This window comes from Lytechinus variegatus, chromosome 7, assembly GCF_018143015.1.
Source record: "Lytechinus variegatus isolate NC3 chromosome 7, Lvar_3.0, whole genome shotgun sequence".
Taxonomy (NCBI): domain Eukaryota; kingdom Metazoa; phylum Echinodermata; class Echinoidea; order Temnopleuroida; family Toxopneustidae; genus Lytechinus; species Lytechinus variegatus.
In genome coordinates, this window is record NC_054746.1 from 11,421,870 (window position 1) to 11,449,279 (window position 27,410).

Sequence of the window (27,410 nt, forward strand, 5' to 3'; positions counted from 1 at the left end):
ACACTATTACCAATGACATCACACCTGTCATTTTGGAGTCAGCTTTTGTTGGAACAGCATAAGAAAGGTACATACCTCTAGCATGGCCCTCTTGGCTGGATTCAACATTAGAAACCGCTTGAGTAGATTCTCACAGTCCGTTGACATGTAGAATGGAATCCTATACTTCCCTCGTAATACCCTTTCTCTTAGTTCCTGCCGGGTGGGTGGGAGGTCAAGCGAAACATTTTAATGAATGAGAGTGAGAAGTGCATTTGTTTGAAACTGAACACAGCAAATAAAAAAAAGGCACTGCTACGAATACTTCATAACAGAAAAAGACCAAAAGGGAGGGGTCAGAAAGATTTAAGTGTGACTAAAAATGACACTTAAATTCCTTTTAGCACACAGGATATATAAATGCATCGCCGCAAATGTCAAATCATACTGCACTACTTCTTATTCATCCATAAGGAAACACATTAGATATCGTGTGCAAGTTGAGGTTTAAGCATGATTCTAAATCACACTTCACTCGTTTTGAAACACCCTCTAGCTTTCAAAGACTATAATGTTGTTCTTTCAATCGCAAGCTGCTATTTTAAGAATTGAAATAAATGTTGTGGTAACTGTTGGGAGTATTGGGTAATTACAATTCAGATAAAAATTGGGCTGAAGCGCATTTCTTATGTTTAGAGTGTGGATCTATACAAGGATCTAATCTAAAATCTATTAAAATCTCAATGTATCTTAACAGAATCTAGTATTCATCACAACAATCTTTATGTTCTGATTTTAACAAACCTGTGTTATTGGGGTAATTTATGGGACAAAAAGAGTAGGATTTTTTTCAATAATAATAATAATACACAGTTCCATATGTGCTTATCTGTGTTAGCAATCTACAGTGTGATCGTTTTTAAGCTTAGTTTTCAGGTAATCACAAAGTTCAGTCTATGTGACTGTATCAGGTCTAGATCCACAGTGATAACAGAGTAGTGGGTTTCACAGTACACCATGTATCTGTCTTGGGCAAGTGTTGGTCCTAAAAAGGACCAACCGAACTCGACGCTTCGACAAGTGTATTCTTGTTGTCTTCCCTAGTCAAAATATCGAGTTTGGGTGGTCCTTTTCAGGACCAACACTTGCCCAAGAAAGATACATGGTGTACCATGAAACCTACTACACTATACTTCTTCGCCATGGAGACCTTCAGAAGATATAGCAACAATTATTCTTGGTTTTACAGACTTTCCTTGTGAAATCAGTGTTTACTGCAACTACTTTCACTTGATCTTTAAGAGCCTTTTTTCCCCTTTTTATTATACCTTGAGATTCTGTCCATCGAAGGGTAATGAGCCACTGACCAACGTGTAAAGGATGACCCCTAAACTCCAGACGTCCACCTCGGGACCGTCATATTTCTTGCCTTGAAACAATTCTGGAGCTGCATAGGGGGGACTGCCGCAGAAGGTATCTAATTTACAGCCAATAGTAAACTCGTTGCTGAAGCCAAAATCCGCAATCTTGATATTGAGGTCTTTGTCAAGTAGCAAATTTTCTGCCTGTTATATTCCAGGAAAGAAAAAAAATATAAGAATTAAATCATTTTTCGCACACATGAGGTTAAATGAAAAGGAAATGAACAAAAAATATTACTTCATTTTTAAAATAATCTAAAATAGAAAAAATGCCTCCAATGATATGATTAACCAATGTAAATGGCCATCCATATTTCATTCAAGGGGAAGAAAACACCAAAGATCCCTTTTGATACATGGTTAGGAGTTTAAACACTTATACCACATGAACATATTAATCTAAAAACAAAATATCAGTAGTTTCTAGCAAGGGAGTCTGAATGAGGACAAATTTCAACCAATCCAAGCGCCCTGTTCATCATCTCTAGGAGCATTTTACCTCTGAAAGTCTTCATGTTACACACTGAAAATTGCCTCTTCTTGCGAACATCAAGGTATCAGGTTTCATCAATCAACAGAGAGCATCGGGACTGATGTTGTCTTTCCTAAAACCACTAAACACTCTGCAAACTAACCACCTCCAGTACGTCTAACGATTCTTCAGACTTCGCTTTGCTCAGCAAGCAAAGCAGGGCAGTGCAAACCACTCTGTGTTTAAAGGGATCATCTCCAATCCTCACCACTACATTATGCGGGCAGATGCGGCAATGGAGTTAATATCAACTGACTAATAAACAAGGAAAGGTTATACCAAGAGATTGTAGAAACCTAAAAAAGGGCATGCAATTTTATATCTTTTAAAGATTACGACAAACCCTTTTTAAAATTAAATGATGGACACTGGTATCTCAAGTAACATTTTGCTGGGCTTGCACCATGAGTGTCTTTGGGCAGTGTGTGTTCATCATCATCATCATCATCATCACCATCACCACCATCATCACCATCACCACCACTATCACCATAATTATAAGAGCTAGTTTTTATATAGCACTTTTCCCATAACAGCTCATCATCAACATCATCATCAATATACATTACACAAAAAAGCAGATGATGATATCATCTGCTTTTTGTAATGTAAATTCAGTTGAGATCAAATCTTTAATTTGCTAGAGAAATTGAAGCTCTGTTGAATTATACAGGTGTGAAAGACCGTGCATGACGCAATATAGCAAGAGCAATTATGATGACCGTAACTTCGTCAAACAAGGCAGGTTCATATATATCCGTGCAACAGCAAGAACTACATGACATTTTCAATGATGAACAAGAAATGAGGTAATGATTCATTAAGTTGCATTGTTCAATTTACCTGAAGCTACATGTAAAAAAAAAAACCAAACAAATTAATTACAAACACAACTTTCAGCCATCTCAATACTAGAAAAATCCTAGTTGACCTTTGTAAAAAAAAGAGCTTAGGATTTCTCAAGCAAATAATGATATAAAGAATTTAATGGTCACTACTATATTCAACAAGGTAGTCATAATAACTGCATAGGGCATATTCATCAACCTTAACCAAACAATCTGTTAAAATGAAAGCAGCAAGTTGAAGGTCTGGATTGAAGGAGTCAAGAAGCAAGCCCGTTAATGCCTAAGAAACTGATAAAACTGAGGGCTGTGCTTTGCACGAGATGAAATTCAGGGAAAGTCGGAAGAAGTGGCATAAACTTGTCATCAACTTTATTAGGCTGATGAACGCACTGTGACACAATTAATTGACACAAGAGGGTGGTAGGATTTAAAGGTTGTTTATGGACCTTCCTTTTCTCCACTCAAGATGATCAACGAGAAATGATAAAAGGGAACAGGGAAAAGGAAAGGGTGGATGACGGTAATGGTGGGCTTGGAGGTGCAGGGATATTAATTAAGTGCTTCAGTGCCCAGGAGATGGAGAGGGTGAGGGTAGGCAAGGAAGGAGAGAGCATGGACCTGGAAAGGTAACTGATAATTAACAAATGACAAAACAAGATAAAAAGTTTTGAGAAAGAGACAGACGGGGGGGGGGGGGGGAAGGGTAGGGTGAGCAAGAGAAAGGTGAAGGGCTCATACAAAGACCTCACAGACTCCCAAGTGAAGAAAAATGGGGACAGACAAGAGTAAGAGGGGCTCATGCAAAGATGTTTATAGTTTCAAGTGAAGAAGAAGAGAGAGGGGGTGGGAGGGCAGGAAACAAATTAAGATACTCCCAAGTGAAGAAGAAAAAAAAACCCTGAAAAACTAGCATGTGTCTTGAAAGTAGGTCAGTTTCTGTTAAGGGCTCTCCTTAGTATTATGAAGATTGATGAATAGGCTGACGTAGGGACAGAGCCAGGAGATGAGACTAGATGGTAATGGCTTCTCCACACTGTGACCTAGATGTTGGGTGTGGATAGGAGTAGGGGAGGGTGTAACCCCCAAGGTTAGCTAGCATACAGTCCTGCAGTGAGCTGGCTAGCAAAGGTTTGCAAAAGGTGCTTTTAAACCGACTCAATCACCAAAACTACTGGTAAATGTAAATGGATTTGAAAAAAAAGACCTCAAAATACTAGATACCTATTTTTTATTTTACACCCCCCCCGAACCAGACCTTTTCAGGGTAAGTTCTCAAAGGTATGAACATGTGCAATTATGGTCTGAATAGCAAACAAGGCATGTAATTCAAAAGCACTAGCTCAGCAAGCGAGCAATGTAGGCACCTAGCTTATTCTCTGAGGTGGGAAATTCCTTGTAACGCGCTTCCATGTTGCGAGAAGAATTAAAGCATTTGAAAAATCCCTGCGAAAGTTCTCTTAATTTCGATCAGTACCTACTAATTAGCCAGAGTTTGCTTGTGGGGATATTACACGTAAAATTTGGTTCGATACTGGCAAAAAATATGTGGTAGATCAGATTAGATTTCCTGATCAACAGATACCTGGCATTCTTGTTTTTCGATTCAGTCTGAAATCCCCTAAGGATGAGATAGGGTGCCACATCATTAACCTCTTCCTCTAAAACCAATCCTCAATGCTCCCATGGCCGAGCAGTTTGTTTATCTATTTACAGTCAAGGCCCTCCCATCATCATGTAGAACCACACGTACGGCTTGTAGAAGTCAACTTTCAGAAGTCGAATACTCTCCTAATACTTAACATATACGGTATCACTGCTGGGCTAACAAAACCTTGTATCCAAAAATTTATAGATTTTGATGACAACTCAGAATAAACTAGATTTTAGAGTTACATGTACAACATGGGTAGCAACCTTTTCTTGCCTCGGAAGAGTTTGAAACAGCTCTATCCAACAAATCCAGTCACATGCGCTAAAGCCTTTACCACAGGCAAAAAATTTGTTTGTTATTTTTCAGTGGCTACCTTTCACAACCTACTGCCTAAAATTGATCTCATTGCATACGCTTTCACACAGGGTTCTTTTGGTCTTCAATACCTAGGATCTCTCTATTAAGCATTTCTGGGGGGGGGGGGGGGGATCAGCCTATGCCCTTGTGTTATATATTTCCCTGCTTCTTCATCATCATTTTCTTTTCCAAGCTAATGGTGTGATATTGAAATTTACATAATAAATCATTTACTATTTTCTGTTTTAACTTGCCTATTTTCTAGACTATCCCCTCTAGTGCATTTATGCTTGAGTAGTCTTCTAAGGACTATGATGACGCACTTTTTCTTTTTATGAAACATACATTTCCATGAATTCAGAGAATATCATGGAAAAGCAAATGATGTGTAATCCGTGTTCTTCGGATACCTCAACCATTCAATAGTAACAATGGTTAATCAATCATGTGTTGAGAACCGCTCAAATAGAATAACATCAAAAGAACAATGTTATGAAATGCACTGTAAACAACTCACATGAGCAGAAGAAGAAAACAAATGACTCAGAAATGATAAGTAGAGTACTCAAGCACAAATAGAGAGCGAGGCGGAAAAATACATACCTTTAAATCTCTATGAACTACTCGTTTTTGATGACAGTACTGTACAGCAGACACAATCTAAAAGAAAAAAAGAAAACAGTCAAAATAATGAAACACACGTATAATCAAACACTAGTAGAAATAAAAAATCTATAAATGGCGATAGCATTTTGTACACTGTTAAGAAGGGGAAAAACCCATATGCATTCTTCAAATTACTTGGCATGATAACTGATATTGTCTACTAATATCACTGATTTCTACAAGTAGAATGGCAAAACATCTAATCATGAATAAAATTGCTACGCAAGAAAAAAAATCAGAAAAAGACTAAGCATTGTATGAATTACTTGGGCTTGATAACAAAATAATATCACTGATTTCCCTTTTTATCAATCCATGTAGGATGGTTTTAAGGCTGTAAAGGATACCTCATCGTGAATGATTATGCTACATACTGTATGTGTAACAATTGAATAAAACCAAGAATTTCATTATCCAACAAGACAGTGGGCAAGAAACATTTGCATGTATAATGGTTTTTCTCTGCAGGAAGCATGGGGCCATGAAAGTAATTCATTAATGCCATTAGACGGCGGGAGGTAGCAGGTTTCTGTTTCTTTCAAACACAAAAGTAACAATTTCCTACTGCGAAATAAGGCAAAATTTCACATTTCAATTCAAAGACGATGAGAGAAAACGGAATGAACACTGACAATGTATGTACATGGCCTAAGGACTTTTAGTTATTACATCTCCGAAGTCTTAAAGGAATAGTCTATCACTTCTACTTTGAAATGTATTTGTTTCAAAGGGTGAAATATATATCAAGTCAAGAGTATTTAACACAATCCGAGTAAATAATCTGCCAAATAAAAGAAATTAATTGCTATTTTGATAATGCTTTATTCGCATAGTTAATAATTTTTAGATAATGAATCTTCCTCTTTAACTGAATCTGTTACCCTTGTCAAATGTTGCACTTGTCTCTATTTTCTAAGCAAATAACCTGCAAATGCTACTAGTGGGAAGGTTATTAGCTTTTTCATATCTTCAACTCTGCATGAGTTCAAATAATTATTGAATATGTACCTATACAAACATGCCCCAAGTGTAGGCCTGTATCAAAGGTTGTCAGATAAACATGATACAAATCCAGATCATCATTAATTCTTTGCATGGTAGTCTTTCATCACTGAGTACAGTTCTAGGGCGGTCTTTCCCTTTAACTAAAAATATCATGAGTTTGGGAAGGAATGTCAATATGCATTAATAGAAGCAGACTTTCCCTTGTAGCCACTACTAGTGACTGCATCAGACACAGCAAGTCTAAACAACATGTTTGTACGCTGTGTAATTCAATATCCAAAAAGCTTTAGAGACGAAACAAGAAATTATGAAATCCCACGGCATGATTCCATCCACAGCCAAACATAAATTGCTTGATGAAACCAAGTCTCTTGACGTCACATCTCTCAGTCTGCCTCATCTTGTGTGCTCTCTCCTTCCCTCAATAATGCGAGAATAAGCTGCTTTGTGGGTTGCACTGCACCTTTTATACTTTAAACGATCACAATTGCCAACGGAATAGAAGTGAAGGAAATAAGGATGCTTCAAAGTGCATCTGTGACTGTGACATTGAACGATTCCTCCATTAGAGGCACTGATCATCAGTTTTTTATTGGGGTTTTACTTTCTTAGTTTCACGTGCAATACTTGGGACTATAATACACCCAAACTCCTATTCTGCAAGTTCTTTTCCCTGAAACTTTATCCAATTTAAATGTATCATTATAATATGTAGTATAATGAATGACAGTTGATGAACGACTTGTTATTTGATTTTATGAATATTAAAAATCTCATAATTGACCCGACACTAAATGACAAGCCATTCTGGGGGCGTCGTGGTCTCGTGGTTACAACTCTCGTCTTTCAATCAGAGGGACGTGGGTTCCCAGCCATGGTGTGTTTTCCTTAAGCAAGAAATTTACCCACATTTTGCTGCACTCAACCCAGGTGAGGTGAATGGGAACCCAGTTGGATTTATTTCTTGAATGCTTTAAAAGCGCCTATATAGCAGCTCAGCTACGGCCGGGGAAATCATATGATACCAAGTATCGAGCTCAGTAGAGTATATGCAGTTATAGTAGCTTTGCTATAAAGGGGACCATAATATTATTATATCATTACATTGCATGATCTTAACACTAAAAGCTCAGATTTTGATAATAGGTAGGCATTCTATCTAGTTGACTATGCATAGGTGCAGAGGAATGATGTATATATAATTAACCTTTGTAATAATCATAGCAAATGATAACAACAACAATAATGATGATGAAGATAATAATAATAATGATAATAATGCAGATACTGTACTATAGTACCTTCACTCCCAATAATGACTAATCACACTAATCACCACACATACAGATAATACAAGGATGTAAATATCGCACTGAGTATTATTGACAAGTTCTGTGGCGTAATGGTTCAATGGCTTTGACCATAGAGCCGTGGCCATAGAGCAACGGGTATCAATCCCATACAGAATCTGACAATCAGCACTTATTCATCCACCGATGTATGTGTGTAATGTTCAACCTATTAACAATTGACAATATTTTCATTTACAAAGAAATTGGCACCATGGTTTCGTTTTATGCAAGGGATATTATACAATTAATGCACATTTATGAGTGTGTTATGACGATGCAGCACACTCGAGGGTATTTACAATTATGCGAAAGCAAGAGGCGCTTGCGCCGAGTGCTTTTGCATAATATTGTGAATGCCCGAGAGTTGCTCGCATCGTCACTAACATCACGAATCTTAAAATGTGCATTAATTGTTTTATAAAACGGGTCGGCAAAATGATTTTTTCATGGAAATCTTGCTCAAATCCCTCCAACTTGTGTACGATCGCACACACGAAGAGATCACAAGACTTGCGCCGAGTGCTTTTGCTTAATATTGTGAATGCCCGAGAGTTGCTCGCATCGTCACTAACATCACGAATCTTAAAATGTGCATTAATTGTTTTATAAAACGGGTCGGCAAAATGATTTTTTCATGGAAATCTTGCTCAAATCCCTCCAACTTGTGTACGATCGCACACACGAAGAGATCACAAGACTGTCAATTATGACATCACAGGCGTATCTACTATGCGCGCCTAAGTAGTAAGCGCATCGAAATCCTAGCCAGCCTCTTTTACTGAACGCGTATCAGTTTTTACGCGCTACTGGAACTAATGCTGCACAAAAATTGCATAGTGCTGCACAAAAAATGCAGTGCTGCACGAAAAATGCACGAAAAATGCACGACTGGAAGGTTGCGCATAATTAAAGCATGAACACGTGACTTGAATACGCACTCACCATTGGCTACATCCTTGAACCCGTTTTATAAAAAAAATTATCAAATGTAATATTATGGATAATGAATTTACAATTTTTCCTTATTTCATTTTTTTTAAATTTTCATTTATTTTATTTTCATTCATTCCAACTATTTTTTTTTGGGGGGGGGGGTGGTGTCACAATGATGTGACTGAATGATAGCCTAATAATGTCTTATTGTCAAATTGCTGCTTATTTGTCACAAGAGTTACATGCATAACACAATATGCAAATGAGAAAGATGGCTATGTCACTCACTCACTATTCTTTGCAGGGAAAAAAATACACGGGGGCTCGGGGCCATTTTGCCCCCGAAATGCCCTAAAGAGCCCTGGAAAACTAAAATGGAGCCCCTGAAATTCATATAGGGTTCAATGTAAACTTTAACACAAATTAGGATATTTGGGCTAGTGAGCTCAAAAATAGCCCCGGAAAATAAATTAATTTTTTTCCCTTTTACTGTTTGAACTACACTTTTTTTCTTTTTTCAAATTTGACAATTAAGGGACTCTTCATCAAATCATAACAGGTTACTTCAATGGCAATTTTAAGTGGTAGGGGAAGAATCAAACTTTGTTTCCCATTTTAACAAGTAAATAAAAACAATATTTCATATAATAGAATACAAAAGAAATAGAATGGCATCAACGACTTTCTCATTTGCATGCTGTCATAGGTTCCTTCATTTGCCTAACAATTTCATAAAAAGTTGCTATGATAGCAACTCTTGCTGGAATGCCAACTTTTATTGGAAGAGCCAATCAGGAAACAGAACTTTCACTGCTGTCACGGTAGCTGATGTTCCAGTAAGAGTTGCACATAACGGTCTTGTGAATTTAAGCAAAACTTAAAATGACATAACTTTTTTTATTTTACATTCAATTTTGATTAAATCTTCAATGTAAAGCTGGTTTGACTTATTCCAATCAACTTTTAGTTGAAGGGGGGGGGGGCTTGCCCTATAACAAGGTGTATAGAAATGATGATGGTCATACTTGTCTAAACTTGGCCCTGGCTTCTTTTTCCTTCATCCTTCCATGTGCTACTAAATAGTCAAAGACTTCACCTCCGCTGGCATACTCCATTGCAAGGTATAACGTCTTGTCCGTCTCTATCACTTCAAACAATTTCACTGCAATGAAAAAGATAAAATTAACCATAATATAATAATAATACAGAGGAATTAAACAAGGCAATCTGAAATAATAGTTGATCAATATAAACAAGAAACTGTCACTTCTTCTACATTGACTTTGTATCATCCCACTTGGTCTAATCCAAGTTTGTCTACTAACCATTTGGTCTAATTGCCATTTAGCCTCTTGATCATTATCAGTGACACTATACCTATTCCGTGTAATATCCACCAATAGTCTAACATCAATGGGTCTCAATGATTTGATGATCTGTTTATGAACTAAATTTTAATTTCATACAGATAAAATATTAAGTAGACAGGTTGGATATCATACCATTTGGGCATAAGACTAAATGGCAATTAGACTACTTGGGTATTAGATCAAGTCTAGCGTAGACCAAATGGATATTGACCAAATGGTTTCAGCCTATATGTGAGAAGTAGGCCAACTACTGGAAGACCAAATGAAGATAAACCATATACACACAGGACAAGATTCTATGGATTTGGCAAACAGGGAGAATGATTAAGTAGACACTATTTATTATGTGTTCTGGAGCACCTCAAGGGTGATTTTCAGCCAATTTTGCTCCGAGCCAATCAGATGCAAGGATTTCAGTAGCTTACAACGTTTGTCAGAGGAAATCACATACTATCTATTTCATGAAATGCCCCCCCCCCCTGATCCAATTATGCCGAGTCGACATTTAAACGAAATGACTATTTGCATCTATCTAGTTTCACTCTCCTCATCAGACTGATAAATCATCTTCATTGTTCACCGTAAACTTGAGTCGGAAAATGACTGCTCTCGCTCACGCTTGAACAATATCAAGCAGACACAGCCGGAAGTTGGCAAATATACATGACGTACATCACACATACTGAGAAACCTGGTGCATGTTGGTTTCCCAAATACATTGTAGGTATTATGTAGACCATATTTGCCCGACTGTTGCAGGGACCTGATTTCTAAATCGTAGGAAATTGAGGAGCTCTACATCAACGAGGATTGAAAATATGACAAGTCCTATTACCAAATCTTTTCAAATGCTTAAATCAAATACACATCTGTTCAAAGTAGATTTATTTCTTTCTTTCCAATCCATTCTTGGGCCCTAAATAAAATAACTTATTTTATATCTTCCACATCATAACCATTTCTGGGCATACACAATCATATAAAGATAATCTAGTAATGAATTGGAAAGGCGATATGTTTTTTTTTTTGGGGGGGGGGTTGGGGTTGGGAGAGATACATGTAAATTAGGCCTTAAAACAAAAACAATTCTTAGAATTGGTCAGCTTTTTTACACTCATGTTCATTTCACATGTACATCTAATTGATTATTTGTAAATAATTGTATCAACTTCTCTTCTCTCCTTGTTTATAAAACAGTGTCATCTCTCATCTTATGGTCTTTACATGTGTTGCTTGATAGCAGATAGGAATTCACCATCTGATTTCATAGAAATCATGGCGGATGGGCCTCCCATTCAATTAGGGATCAGCTCAGCATCACTTCTAGTATAGATCAGTTTTGAACTGAATCCAATGGTCTGAACTAGTTCATATTTAGAGACAGGGGCAGCACCAGAATGTTTCATTAGAGAGGGGGGGGGGGAGGTCATACCACTCTTTTTAAATCGTTTTCCCTCTTCCTTCCCTTTCCTCTAGTAATTCTTGTATTACAATATTTCTTCCCCCTTTTTAACTTGAAAAAAAAATAATAGTGGGGAGGTTGCTCCCCCTGAGGCACTGCCATTGGGCAGAGACAATGTATTCAATGGATAAATCATGATTGCTTGACCTTGAATATGAGTTAACATTGGATTGGAGTGCACATGTTCGTCATCCTTACAACGATCATCTCAGACTGCTTGCCATAAATCCAGAAGATAATGAGAATGCAATGAGCCTCTGGATACTTCCTATCTGCGGTAATCAATGGTCAATTTGCCATGACGTCAGCTTGTTCAGAAAAACGACGCTAGTGGTATTATTGGAATTCAATGCACACATCCAGCTATATGTAGGCCTACATGAATACAACACTACAAACATGAAGGCCTATGTCACTCTAATTTTTTCTATAAATATATGCCTATGTCTCTTTACAAGTAGAAATACATATATACCCTGCAGGTTAAAGGTCAAGTCCACCTCAGAAAAACGTTGATTTGAATCAATAGAGAAAAATTCAACAAGCATTCCACTGGAAATTTCATCAAAATCGGATTTAAAATAAGAAAGTTATGACATTTCAAAATTTCGCTTCATTTCACAAAACAGTTACGGTATATGAACGAGCCAGCTACATCCAAATGAGAGAGTCGATGATGTCATTCACTCACTATTTCGTTTTTTATTGTTTGAAATATGAAATATTTTGATTTTCTCGTCATTTTCATGTGAAATGAAGTTTCATTCCTCCCTGAACACGTGGAATTCCATTATTTTACCATTGAAAATTGAAATATTGTATAATTCAAACAATAAAAAACAAAAGAAATAGTGAGTGAGTGACATCATCAACTCTCTCATTTGGATGTAACTAGCTCGTTCGTATAACTATTTTGTTAAAAATAAGCGAAACTTTGAAATGTCATAACTTTCTTATTTTACATCTGATTTTGATGAAATTTTCAGTGTTATGCTTGTTGAATTTTTCTCTTTTTATTAAAATCAAGGTTTTGTTGGGGTGGACTTGTCCTTTAAGCACTAACAACAGAAATACTGAAAATTAAATATTACCGGTACCTCATAGTTTATTGGAAATGGCAAAAAAGATAGTGAAGCAAATATTCCATGCGTCTCAACTCTTCGTGATTTTTTTTCCCAAATGAATATGCCCTAATTAGTTTCATTGTGGAACTATGTACAAATACAAAAGAATTGTATGCTAGCATTAGTATTTTTTTTTCCACACAACTTGGTCTCTCTGCAGAATGGATTTTTACACTACTACATGTACCATTATTATTAAAAAAGTGTATTTGTTGGCCATATTTCAATTAAAGCAATATGACTGGTTGGAAACTTCCATTCTTTCTTGACTCTGGAAGATTGAATTCTGTTGATGATAAGGTGGTTTCAGACCGCCTCGAAGTTCGCCAGTTCCAGGTATTCTCTGATCGGGAAATTTACCCTGATCAGAAAATACCAGGTATTTTGGTAATGTGAAAGCAAACTACGCGTAATTTCCCTGAAAGAAAATACCCGCTAAATAGTAGGTACTTGGCGAAATTATGGGAACTTTTGCGGGGATTTTTCCAAGGTCACAGGTATTTTGGCAATGTGAAAGCAATTTACGGGAACTTTAAGCATAGCGTGTCGTTAGGCATGGGCGCCGTGGGTAATAGCTGCCAGGCTAGTGAATTTGAATCTCGCGCCTTGCCTGCTTATACAGACCATACTGCGCATGCTCATAATTTCAGGTATTTTTTAGCCTAAAAAAGTTCTCGTAATTTAACGGGGATTATAACAATTATATTATATTGGATGGCTCAGAATGAAATACCAGAAATACTCCAAGAGTTTGGGAAAATATTCCACGACTCATAGACGAGTGGAGTATTGGCTTTAATGAGTGGAATATTTCTGGTATTCCATGAATAAAGCCGTAATATAATATATATCATCTATCATAAAAAAAAAAAAAAATTGATCGAACAAGTCAATCACTATAAAATTATGGCATCATCACTTCATAGGATCAAATTTGGTCATTGACATGGGACTTGCATGACGTCATGGAGCGTAGTTGTGCTCTATGTTGCGCATCGCATTACTTTCATTGTTGTACGCGTAGATTATTTCATGCATTCACGCGTGGGCACTAGACTGTTGAATACAGTCTCATATTCACCGGCAAATTTTGTACAGGAGCCTATGGGATATTCGTTGGATTTTAGTCTTTTTTAGGGATACGCTCTGATACTACACAGGCAATTGATGCAGACCAAAATATCACTTTAACACTCTATAGATGATAATACCTAATATTTATATTCCATGCTTTTTCCAATAATGGTTTATAACTGCACAAACTGAATTTGGATCAGGTTGGTGTAATCATCTAGATGTGTTGTGGCTCAGTGGACACGTCTCTGAACTTAGAACCACAAGGTCTGAGGTTCGAATCCCATCATGGCACTTGCATCCTTTAGCAAGGAATTATCTACAGCAATTATCATTCCCCACCTAGGTGCAGGAAATGGATACCCGGTAGGAATTCCTTGAATGCTCAAGCACCTCATCAGGGTAGCTGTACTAGAGCTGAGGTATTTTGTATGTAGTGCTTTGAAAAATAGTATTAATCACTATAAAAGTGAATCACACAAAATTAATCATCCTACATTTTGTGGTCTAAACTCTCATAATACATGGGTATACTTGTAACTGAGAGGGTCTTACATGCAGGGCGCGACAAACCCGCTTGCCCGGGGCAAGTGAAAATGACGTGCGGGCAAGCACCTCTCAAAGTCAATTGCCCGATCGGGCAAGTGGTTGTTGCGTCTTTTTTTTCAGTACCGTACCTCGTTTTTCCATAAATCATCCAAAATCCACACTCAAAATCATGAATCAGCCTTAAAAAATAACGAGTAGCGCAGTTTCGAATTCCGAAATTGCGTTATTTTTTCTGTACCACGTATTTCCATACATGGTACCGGGTATGAAAAAAATCAACGCAATGGCCGGGAAACAGTTGAATGTAGTATAGGGGTCCATTATGACTACCACCATGTGCAATTTCTAATGCACATTTTCCCCCTTCCGATATCACAATTCTGTGATAAAATAATTAGAATTACACAGGAAATAAATCAGAGTCTAGTAACCTCGCATTGGTGAGTTGTCATGTCATTCGGCTTTGCTTTTCAAAACGGCCTATTAACATCTAAAATAACTTGCCGTATTTGTTAATTATGAAGTAAAATTCATTTGTTTCCCTTTCTGAGGGGATGAGGTAAATATCAGACAATAAATCATCAAACAAAGCTCCATCTATTTTACAAGGCCGGCGGGATGCTCACACACGTGCGCATACTAGCTAGCCAGTCTGAGCTCTGTCTCTCTGCCAGAGCTCTGGGGGACAATTCGCTCAGTAAAGGCCTCAATGATGGTGATTTTCTGTTTCAGACAGAGTTTACATTTCGGGTATATTATTCAAAACTTCCAATAAAGTTTGATGATTTCTTTATTGTCATGTATATTTAAGTTATTAATGAATACATTCTCACCAAATTTAGACTCCCCCATAGAGAAATGCAATTTTCGTAGAAGTCTGCGTTTTCAAAGAACTTCAGGAAAAGTTAGGGTATGTGGGCCTTTATTACATGGCCGAGTACAGGTTATTGTACTCGAATAGGCGAAGTAGAAATTAGATATTGAATTCATTTATATCAAAGTTCAACTCACAGTCACACCCACACAAACACACGCACACACACACACACCCCCAAGATTCTAAGCATAGTGAAAAAGATTACTTAAAAATCATACAATATTACCGTAAACAATGTTACTAATAATTCATTAATAAGTGAAAACATGAAGATAAAATTATTGACCGAGTGGAACATCATAAAATGATGAAGAAAAGACTTGATGGTTTCCAATTAATTTTTTTTTAATCAAGGAAATATGGAAAATAAATGACCATTTCATGGATTTAAAGATGCAAAATGTGAAATTTTAGCCACTCCACTTTTGATGATAAAATAATTTTTTCCGAGTCAATAAAGAGCTGAACATTTTTCACTGGCTTTCTTTATAGTTTCCAACTACGGTAAATGAAAGCAATTCTAAGGAAATATGTTACGCAGGTAGCCATTTCATGGATTTAAAGATGCAAAATATGAAATTTTAGCAACTTTTGTTGAAGGGTTTTTTAAAACCTTAAATAGCCATAAAATATTGATTTTTTTTTTCCAAAATAAACGTAAAGACTCAGGCCTACGTTGCTGAAAATATCCTTTTCAATGTGTGTTCTTTTATACTGGACATGATTCTCAATTGTTATTTAGTATACCTTAATAAAAATAAGAGTAGTGCCGTCATAATGAAAAAATTTATTTAATTATTATTTTAAAAATTATTTAAAAAATTGGGCAAGCAGTTTTTTCTATCGGGCAAGCAAATTTTTTCATCACTTGCCCAACAGGGCAAGTGACGAAAAAAATTTTTGTAGAGGCCTGTTACATGTATGTTTACCAGTCAAGTCACACCAGCATATTTTGACAGACTTATATTTTATGCAGTCTGCAGGCTTAGACCCTGATTGAAACTTTGATCAACAAGTGTGTATCCATGCAAAGACTAGCACATACAAAACTTGGTGTGCGAGAGGGCCTGCAGTACACAATGCATGAGTAGGCTGCACATTCAGACCCATTACTCAAGTGAAGGGCTTGCATAGCAGACTAGGTTTTATGCCTGCAAACTAGAATACAAAGTGAGAAGAAAAATGGAGAGGAGAGGAAGATGAGGGAAGCTCTAAAGAAGGGGAATGTAATTTCTGTGCATGGTAAAGTGTGTTGTGGCGTCTTCTTGCCTCCATCTTATCTGCCTCCTGCCTATGCAAGCTTCAATGCGCATCGGGTAGAGGATAACAGGCTTCCTACAACCCTGAGGCAGGTGATGCACTTCTTGGTAAATATAAAAAGGTGGTTTGTGGACATAGCCCATTCATCTTACAACCCATCATCAAAGACTTGCAGAAACTCCTTCCTACAGGGACCTTACATACATGTATTGCATCCTAGCTTATCACACCATTATGAAAGACTTCCATCGTGGAGATACAGAATGAAAATGAATTGATTCCACGATATTTGCTGAGGACAACTGCCCCGCTACAAATGCCATACACTGAATGAATGCCTCAACTTAAATCCTGGATTTAATACGATACCCACTCTAAACCTAACCCTACATGAAAACGTATCGCAGCGCTAACCCTAACCCAACATCTAGGACGAAACAAAGCTGGAAGCACTTATCGCCGAGAAATATTGTCTCACCGATGAATTACTATCTTGAAAATGACATTCATTCTAAAACCCATCATCATCAATGAAAAAGAGTAACAGAAGATCCTTCCTACAGGGACCTGACGGATCACATCCTAGCGATGTCACACCCATACACCAAAGAATCCATCACAGAACAAAAATGAATTACATTATCCTTAATATACCCGTGCCTCATGCGCATTATTGATCAGAGGCCACCATTGATATTAGAAAACTTGAAAATGCGGTTTTCACACATAGATTTTGGCTCCTGTACCAAGCAAGTACACCAATTATTAATGGGATTATTCCTTCAATATTTCTGTGAACTGGAAATGGAATTGTGAAGAACTTTACTTCACAAGATCCTTTCTGCATTTTGCCATGTCATCATTGAAAAAATGGTGACAGGAAAACCATTTTAAAACAAGAATGTGCATTAATTTATGTGCACTGTACTTGTACCTGAAATGATGCTAAAAAAATCCCAACCTTTTAAGTAACATGCAATTTAAAAATTAAAAAGAAATCAAAATAACTATTTTCATCAGAAGAGAATACATCACATATGATTAAGTTCATATCTTCTTAAGATATTACAAGAGAACAAATCAAACTCCTTTCTTATGTAGACAAATTTGGTTTGGGTGCTATTTTTTTATATAGTTTTTTTTAAACAAGGGCTACACCGACATAGCATCGCACCTGGCTCATCCATTGAAAGTGCAATCATTCTTCTTTGAAAGCTCCCAGTTATAGCTGCCTAGATTACAATGGTCTGAAATCAAATTCATCTCACAGAAGTTACTTCTTTTTGATAGAAAGCAGGTGCTCGTACCAAATTGAAAATATGATTATGATGGGTATGCACACTCCTTTACTTGTGATATGAAGAGAAACTTGCACTTTTCGCGATGGTACAAAGACCGAATAATAATCATGCTTTCAGACAACTGAGTATCCATGAACGAAGCCAGTGAATCCCTTTGCACCTAGAACTACAAGAACAGAAAGCACATGCTCTCAGGCATAAGAAATATAATCCAAATTATATCAGCAAAGCTATAAACTAAAAATAGAAGATTTCCAACTGTTATTTCCTGGATTATCTGTTATGGATATGCATCTTGTATTGTACTTTGTGGGAAAATTGGTAATATGATCATCAAATAATGTAAAAAGAAATAAGGCATCTTTGTGTTGTATCAACTTGTTTTTGTTTTGATACAGGAATGAAAAAGAACCAAAACGCCAATTTAAACTACATGTATGTTCAAAAGTTACATATGTATATCTAAATATATATCTTAATATGATCAACTATTTCAAGCACTTGTAGACAATCCCATTGCTTGAGATTCCATCGCGAATGAAAATAATCATGTTAACTGATCAAGATTAATATAGAATATACAGCAATCACAAGTTATGGCATCAGAATGTATGTACGTCACTTTATGTTGGCAGAGAACAACATCCATAAAAATGAAGAATGACTTAATTAGTTTATACCAAACCCGTTCTAGAGGTTTAAAAAACACAAGGCTTATTTGAAGCAGTGCATGAGCTTGAAGAATGGGAGGATATAAATAAAGTGACAGTCTTTGATATTTACTGTAGATAACAACTAAAGACTATTTATGGATCAAAGAGGAAAAAATAATCAAGAGGCAAAGCAGTAAATTCTGCTAACAAACAGCATTGAAAAAGATTAGTGGAAATTTCTTGCTTTTTCTATGAGATTAATCACTAACCCTACCGTAACCATGGTGAGATGATGCTTTTGAAACATCTAAGCTTGGTCACCATGGAGACAATGCAGGGTTGATGTCATCACCTTAATAAACCATCGTGGTAACTCATTTAGGTGGGATCCTCAAGTTACCGAGTTGCCCGCTTCTGGCTTGATATTTTTCATCATGATAGGTGTAATAGGGTTTACAACAGGAGGTGGAATCGGGCATATTTGCACCGTAGCTTAAATAAACATTCCTTCAGATTTCCTTATGGGAGACAATATTACTGATGGATATCTGTAAGCGATTTCGGAAACACCCATTTGGATAAGCACCCAAAATATACAGCATATAAGGTAATCATGCAGAGAGGTAAACATGTATATCAATGGGTTTCACTCAGAATACGGTAATATCAGCTATTTGTAAGTTACTATTAACTTAAAGCATGGCAGGTAGTTACCCTTTCTTGTACTGAATGCTACTACTTCCCTATGTAGCTGACTTTGGACATAAGAAAATTTTTCCGTCATGGATGACTTTACAGATAGCTTTATGAAACACCCAAGAAAGTATGGTGTGCCCTATTGCATTTCACCACACATATTAGTTTCTGTTTCTCTTTTGATTTTATCATTTAGTAAAAGAAAAGTTGTTCTGTAGGCCTAGTTTCATGGCTGATAAGTGAAAATTATTTTCATAATCTTTTAGTACCATACCCTCTCAAAACCCATTACCAATGCACAAACATGAAAAAGCAAATATATTTCAAGATTTGCTAGATACCACAGGGAGGAATATAAGTTGTGTATTACATTCTGCGATAATTTGTGGTATTATATTCTGCAATATTTGTGGCTTTTAACAATTGATTGTAATTATGAATGGGTAACAGAAATATATTCTGGCTCTTATCACAGAAATGTAGGAGAAAAAAGATCAAGAGCCGCCAGACTCCTGAAATATCCTCTAAGATGCTCTTCAAAGATGTAGAACTTTGCTCATGTAGCCATGTATAAATAATGGTTACATAATAAAGGTTTATAATACAGGCTACATGTAAAGGTTGTTACTAGGTGGTTTCAGGCCGCCTCGAGGTTCGTCAGTTCCAGGTATTCTCTAATCGGGAAATTTACCCCGATCAGAAAATACCAGGTATTCTGGTAATCTGAAAGCAGACTACGCGTAATTTCCCTGAAAGAAAATACCCGCTAAATAGTAGGTACTTGGCGAAATTACGAGAACTTTCGCGGGGATTTTTCCAAGGTCGCAGGTATTTTGGCGATGTGAAAGCAAATTACGGGAACTTTTAGCCCAGCGTGTTGTTGGGCGCGGCGGCGTGGGTGGCTGCTGGGCTAGTAAATTTGAATCTCGCGCCTTGCCTGCTTATCAGACCATACTGCGCATGCTCGTAACTTTGGGAACTTATCCCGAAGGGTACGTTTCGGGGCGGTGTGAATGCAGGAAGAATTAATGGGTATTTTTTAGCCAAAAAAAGTTTGCGTAATTTAATGGGGATTCTTGTGATTAAGGCGGTTTGAAACCACCTACTAATTAATGGGTATTTTTCAGCCTAAAAAAGTTCTCGTAATTTAACAGGGATTCTTATGATCGAGGCGATTTGAAACCACCTACTGAGACAGTGGGAATCCTGTGCACTTACCTATATTTGGATGGTCTAGTAATTTCATAATTTTAACTTCTCTGTACACCTGTTGAGATACAAAAATAAAGAACAAATTATAAATGACAAAGTATAAATGCATTATACTAAATCAAAAGTGATCTATAAGAAGATTCAATATCACCTGGAGATAAGCCTAGAAGGATAAAGGCAGTAATGCTTTATAGTCTCAATCGATGACCTTCTAGGATATCAGGTCAGATGCCACTGCCAACATTACAGTACCAGCAGCTAGTATCTGCTCTCATCAAGAACAACAAAACACTTTTAATATCAATTAAATTTAATTATCCTTACATTTTGTTTTCATGTATCCTCAATCAATTCCACTATGACTTATTTAAACATGCACTATCTGGAGACTCTTTGATTTATACCCCTTTTATAGTGTGCTCTTCCCTGTTTACATGTTTAAATTCGCTGCTGAAGTTTACCACTTTGCATTCCTTACTTCACCAGCAAATAAGGGTTTGTTCAATGTCGATATGTTGATTGTATTAAATTTCCCGCTTTCATAATAATAATAAGCATTTATATAGCGCCATCTATCTAGAAATACTAATATTCTATTCTAAGGCACAATGTTATTATTATTACCCTGGCTTTAGCTCGAGTTGCCTTTTAGCGCCCATGCATTCAAGGAATTAATCCTGCCAGGTACCCATTCATCTCACCTGGGATGAGTGCAGCACAATGTGGATAAATTTCTTGCTGAAGGAAATTACGCCATGGCTGGGATTTGAACCTACGACCCTCTGTTTCAGAGTCAAAAGAGTAATCCATTGGGCCACAATGCTCCACTCTTTCATTAGCGCTGCTTTAGTGTGCAGTTTAACCTATAACAAGAAAGGTCAGGTCTGGCACCTGTTTGTGTAGGCTTCCACCGTGAGAGCAAATTTAAAGATGTTTCAAAACCCAATTATGTTTAATGACGCGATGCTCAAGGTCGTAAAATTTGAACTGATTGCGTTTACAAACGCAACTTTTTCAACGTTTGAATTTTCCTCCAAATCATGATTTGAAAGACATTTCTTTTATGACCGGGAATAGAGGACATTGAACACACCCTTTGTTTCTCACTATGTCCATGTTTGTAATCACATTTTCCATGTTGCCGTTTAAATTTGGAAACCAACATTGAACACACCCTTTATAGTTAACCATTACACACTGCATTCTCTTCGCTGGCAAGTGCAAGGCATGTGATGGAGCTCTGTCGAAAGTGGAGAAGACTGGGTCTTTAAGGGCATATAAAAAAAATGATTGCAGGGTGATGTGGGTTCATTTGACCTCAGACTTCATTAAGCTGAGAAGGTTGTAACTTGTTAGGGTGTACCATCCCTTTCACAGTGCCAAGTTTAAGTGGGTAAACTGCTTCCCTGCTAAACTTCATGATGAAAAAAGGTCCTGCAGAAGTTCTGCATGGAAGTTTTTACCGGTTTCTTTCACAACGCACCTTTCACCGCCTTTCCCCGCTGAAGTTCAACAGGGAAGTGCCGCTCAGCTCAATATGAAAGGGGTGTAAGGGTTAACATATTCTAGATATGAATCTGGAAGACAGGAAAACAAAGTGGAGGAGCTGGGTATCATGAATCCCCAGTGATCACTGTATCGATTATGACCTCAATGTTCATGCTTCAAAGGTGAGCGAATCTCTGGGTGATTTCAAACTGCCCCGAAGGCAGAACAGAGACCTCCATAAGATTGGGAACAATCAATAAAGAACCCTTGACAAAATATTGCATACCAGTATGTGCCATGCCGGGCAATTGCTTACTCTCTCATTTGAGCAATGAGATGTGAATTTGTTACAATACCCAAAACGATATCAGCATTTTTAGTCACTATCGATGAAATTCTAAATTCACTTTGGGAATTTCTATGTCATGAAGAATTTGGGTTTGACAGTTACCTTTCATTGAGAATCATGATTTGTCATATTCTTACATTTTGTGTATGTAAATACTTTCATTCATTTTCAAATTCACCTGGACAATTTACAAACATTTTGACAGTTTAACTTTCAACTTTCCACATATCGTGCAGTGTGTAAAAACAGTTTATAGACTGGAGAATATCTGCCCAGTCTTTTTTTACAAAATAGAATGGATGTGCCAACACATCTGATGTAGAATATTTCATTAAATTATTAAAATCCCCCTGAAGTTGCATTTGAGGGAGAATCATGACTTTTCATACAGTGTCAGTTTGTGTATCTAGATACTTTTCTTCAATTCCAAGTAATCAAAGCATTTTACAAATGTATTGATTGAATGGGGGGGGGGGGTAGTGTCCTACATAAAGTACATACACACTGGAGATTTTCTGCTAAAGGCCTAGTCCCACTGGCAAATGGATACAGCAGACAAGCAAAATTTGGGGTGGCTCCATATGTTTTCATCCACTCCAGACAATGGACAAAAAATGGGCGAACAATAGAATCACAGTGGACAGATAGAGTGTATGCAAAGAGTTCACAACGGATACATAACGTTTTCCAATGGATGGCATGATTCTTTTCCATTTTACATCCTCTCTGCATCTGTAAATGCAGTTGGACCAAGCCTTCAGTCTTTTTTTTTCACTCAATAGAATGGATGTGCCAACACATCTGAAGTAAGTATTTCATTCATGTATTGGAATTCCCTACCCCCTTTCCCTGAGGAATAGGGCCCCTATGACTCATCAGCTGAAAATCAGAAATGTGAGCACAGGGTTTCCCCTTGAATGTTTGGTCTCCTCTCCCCCCCTCCCTTTGAATTTCTAATACCCCTTTCATACTGCCCTCTTCATTTTTCACTGGCGAAGAAAAAATTGTAACTTTTCGCACTGAAATTTCTTCCCCGGCAAAAGTCAACGGGCGATTGCAGAGCAACACGAAAGAAAATTGTCAACATTACTTCTTACCTATTACAAAAAGGTACAAAAAAAATTAATTACAAAATATTTTGGAAGTATTACGAGAAAAACAAATATCACCTAGTTTCTATATTTTAGCGCATTTTATACATGTAAAAAGTGCTTTTTAATAAATATTGTTAGTAAAAAACATATGTTCAAGGGTATCTACTTGGCCATAGCATTCAGCTGAGCTTGCAACTTATCGCGTGCGGAATCTCGGTACAGGAGACTTCGGGAGAGAAAAAAATTGACCTCTGACGTCATTAAAGGAGAAGTTCACCGGTTTGCTTTCATACTGGCCTTTTCACTGGCAAACTTTGTCGGTGAAACAGTTTCGCCAGCGAAGTTCTCCTGTGTACCTTTCATACTGGACACTTTCCCCTTCGCCGGTGAAAAGCGCAATATGAAAGGGGTATAAGAAGCATGGCTGGCAGCAAGTAGTCTGCTGTGCAAACCCTTCTCTTGAGGAAAGTGGTATAAAAATGCAACCTGGAGTCTCTACTAAATAGCTTGTGTAAAGACAGAAGGCCCCTCTTTTTCAGGAAATTGAAAGAGCAAGGGTGTATTTGTTAGTCTTGTGCAAAAACCCACTTGTTGATCAAAGTTTCAATTAGGGTCTGTGCCTGAAGACTAGGCAGCAACTGGTCTACAGAATGTGTTCGCTGTGCATTCCTGGCCTGATTCATTTATTAAAGTACAAGATGAAATTCAACCTGTGATTGTTCATGTGAATGAAGAGGGAACTACATGTAATTCTATTTTTCACATTTTTTTTTTTTTGGGGGGGGGGATCCCCTCTAATGTCTCCACTACCCCCCCTTGAATTTCCAAGATGTGGCAGTGCTGGCAGCAAGTGGTCTATGTCATGTGTTTATAGCTACATGTATGTCTTGGAAGTCAGAACTATTCACTAATAATACAAGATGAAATATATCCTACAGCATAACTGATACAGTGATACATAATTTTCCATTTTTTTTTTCAGTTTTGGAACTTACAGTGCTCAACAAAACTTTATACATTTACATGTTTGTATCAAAGCCATGCAACTTATTTTCAAGAGCAAGTACTAATAGGGAGGTGATGATATTCCAATCACCTACATGTACACAGAAGATATTCTTTTTTTGTCCTTGTAATGAAATCCTACAAGAGCTATAAACCATAATTGACAGTCGTATGTCTAGGTAAATTTAATGACACGTAAGTAATGACATTGAGAAAGACAAAATGTAAAAAAAAATAGATATTATTACACAGTACACTCCTTTGCTTCCTAGTAATAAAATTACTGAAATCATACAAGAGCTATTATAAACCATGATCAGCAATGAAAGAATATATAGGCCTAAAGGTAAATTCACTGAAACCCAAATAATACTATTCCAGCAACTTGTACCATTGAGATACAAATGCCTGGCTTTAGTTTACTCGCACATCATAATATGCACATCATTGATTCCCCCTGGACAGCTGATGATATAGCTTTTTTTCATTCAAGATTCAAGACTAAAAAAAATGTTCAAACAGAAGAAATATGGTACATTTTTTTCACTCCAAGCTTAAAGCCAGTACTCAGACATGTCAACATTGTAGTATGAATCCCATAGAATATCAATGGAAAGAAAGGTAGTGAATATTACACGTAGGCCTATATACCCACACCTATAAAGGTGTGATTGTCCCATTTCGTGACTCATTATCAATAACATTTAGATTTTGCCCTTTGCCCTCTTCACTGCTTATTGTATCGTCAATGCCAAGCACCTAATTAAGACTTATGCAAATTATTAATACAATGCTACAGGCTATATTCTTCGATACTACAGTTCATTCAGACCCGATTGATCACAAACATCGAGAGTTCATTGTTTAACTTCACAACGCAAGTCTATCCTTGGCATTATTCTGTAAACTGAAAGAAATTTGGCAATATTTTTTTCATCAAACAATTTTGAAATTTTTAATCTCTATCAAGGCTTAAAACTTTAACTCAGCCTTTACACATTGCATTATTCATGTCTTTACTAGGACATGTAATAAACTACATGTACATGTACAAAATCTTCAAGGAATGCAGGGAGTTGATCCCTTGAAATACATGTAGATCTACTAGGGTGTGTTAAAGTCATCACTTTTTTACAAGCGCATTATGATTTGAAACACTTTTCAAAAAATGTTTTCTGCATAAGGTTACGGTACATTAAATCAACAGTAAAAGTAAACATATTTCAAATTGCAAAGATGAAAGTTGGAAAATGGGGTGCTTTGAAAGACGTTATCTGCAGAATCACAAAAACCTACAGTACGCACCGTTCGACCTGCAGCTATCTTTTCCAAAATATTAATAACATTCCGCTTTACATGTATACAGCTTTACAGATATAACATACACATAAGCAATTCCTTGGAATCATGTTTGAAGGCAAATTCCTTTATCAATTGCTTATCTTTTATGCTGAAATACATGCAATGTGACATGACAGAAATCAAAATCAAACCTAAAATGCTACGTTATAATTCATAGTTGACATTTGCTTTTCTTGCTTCTTGATGAGATGGGATGGAGGGGCTTAGGTAGAGAGAGAGATATAATCACTGAGAAGCATTCTAATGAAAACTGTGCATGTATAAGGACGCCATAATCTCAACTAATAACACAGCAAAAATGATGACACGAGCCTTGCCTATAATCAATCTGCCTAAGACGAGGAGACTTAAGCGCTACCAAATGTCAACATGCCGATTAGCTCATAGGTACATTCATCTTCCAGGACATAGATACACAAGATATACACATCACTCGCCAGCCAGATGAATACAAACCAGCAGGGTGGCCTTTCGGTCTTTCGAGGTTGAGTGTCTGGATGCAAGAAAGGGGGCCTGATCAACATCTTTCTCAAAATTAATTGATTTCATTAATCCAGAATAACACAAGATCAGTTACATGTACAATAAATGGGAAGAAAACCTTGACAGGAAAACCCATGAAAGCCAAAAAGTTTATTTCCAATGGGGTCCTAGTATTAAAGTATAATAGACATTCAATAGCAATGATATCATTTTTACTTATCCCAGGTTGCGTTAAATTTACAAGTTTTTAACGTAGATATGTGAATACATTCAATGAATTTTACATGTAGTTGGATGTTCATGTAAACACAAACATCTTTCAAAGTTATGCTATTAAACATAATAAGGCATAAGCGATTTTGTGTGTCTCACCCACTTACGAAGATAACCAAACATATCGTGATTTGCGAGGACACACATCAGAATTGTATCAAAACTTCATTATGAAATAACTGGAATAGAATAACATTCTCATAAGAGTCTTGCATGTAAAATTTAATGTTGACCACGTGATCTCCGAACACAATAAGATGCAGGTCTCCTAAGTACACCTACATGTACAACCCAAGTTTGGTTTAAAGGTGACTTATGGTTGCAGAGTTATGTGTCATAAGAATGTTGCATGTAAACTTTAATGTTGACCTGAAAATGACCTTTGACCTTAACATGTGACCTCAGACTGCAGCATAACATACAGGTTCCCTAAGTATATCTACCATCCAAGTTTGGTTGAAAAGTGACTTATAGTTGTGGAGTTATGTGTCATAATGTTTGTGACGGACGGACGACATTTGAATCATCAAGTCTCGCCTTCAGCTCTGGTGGGCGAGACAAAAATGCTGAAAAGATGTGTTTTCAAATAAGATTCTGCAGACTCATGGATGTCAAAAGTCTAATGCATGCAACAGAGATCCGAATCTTGCATGTACCCTTTTCTGGTTTAGACGTGTATGGCACACAATCCATGGATGACCTTTCCATCCTGGGTCAAATGCACCAGTTAATGTGCGATGTAATATGCAATGTTATGGGACGGCTTAACCCTATCTAGGCGGGGGGGGGGGGGGGGGGGGGGTCGGAGGCCCCGCCAACGCTTTGTGCAATATTTTTTCACAGTGCGACACCCAAGTACTCGGTTCCAAAATTACACAACATTTTGTATAAAGTACGTGTCAGACCAAAAGTGTGATTTCGTGTACAAAGTCAATGAAAATTGAGTTTTCAACCAAAAATCGTAAATGTATGATTTTTTTGAGGTTTGCTGGACTATAAAGTGGATATGTTTAATGCTGTTTACAGGGATGCCA

At 37.0% G+C, this 27,410-nt stretch overlaps 1 protein-coding gene across 6 annotated transcripts in view; it reads right to left on the bottom strand.

The window, feature by feature from the left end:
- Positions 1-27,410, bottom strand: part of LOC121418443 (MAP/microtubule affinity-regulating kinase 3-like) — a 109,275-nt gene that overhangs the window by 27,692 nt on the left and 54,173 nt on the right. For all 6 annotated transcript variants that reach the window (XM_041612326.1, XM_041612325.1, XM_041612323.1 and 3 more), the window contains 5 exons: positions 20,329-20,377; positions 9,770-9,906; positions 5,392-5,448; positions 1,308-1,544; positions 76-195 (listed from right to left, as the gene is read on the bottom strand). In XM_041612326.1, the coding sequence (XP_041468260.1) occupies positions 76-195; positions 1,308-1,544; positions 5,392-5,448; positions 9,770-9,906; positions 20,329-20,377 (600 nt within the window). The remainder of the gene's footprint in view (positions 1-75; positions 196-1,307; positions 1,545-5,391; positions 5,449-9,769; positions 9,907-20,328; positions 20,378-27,410) is intronic.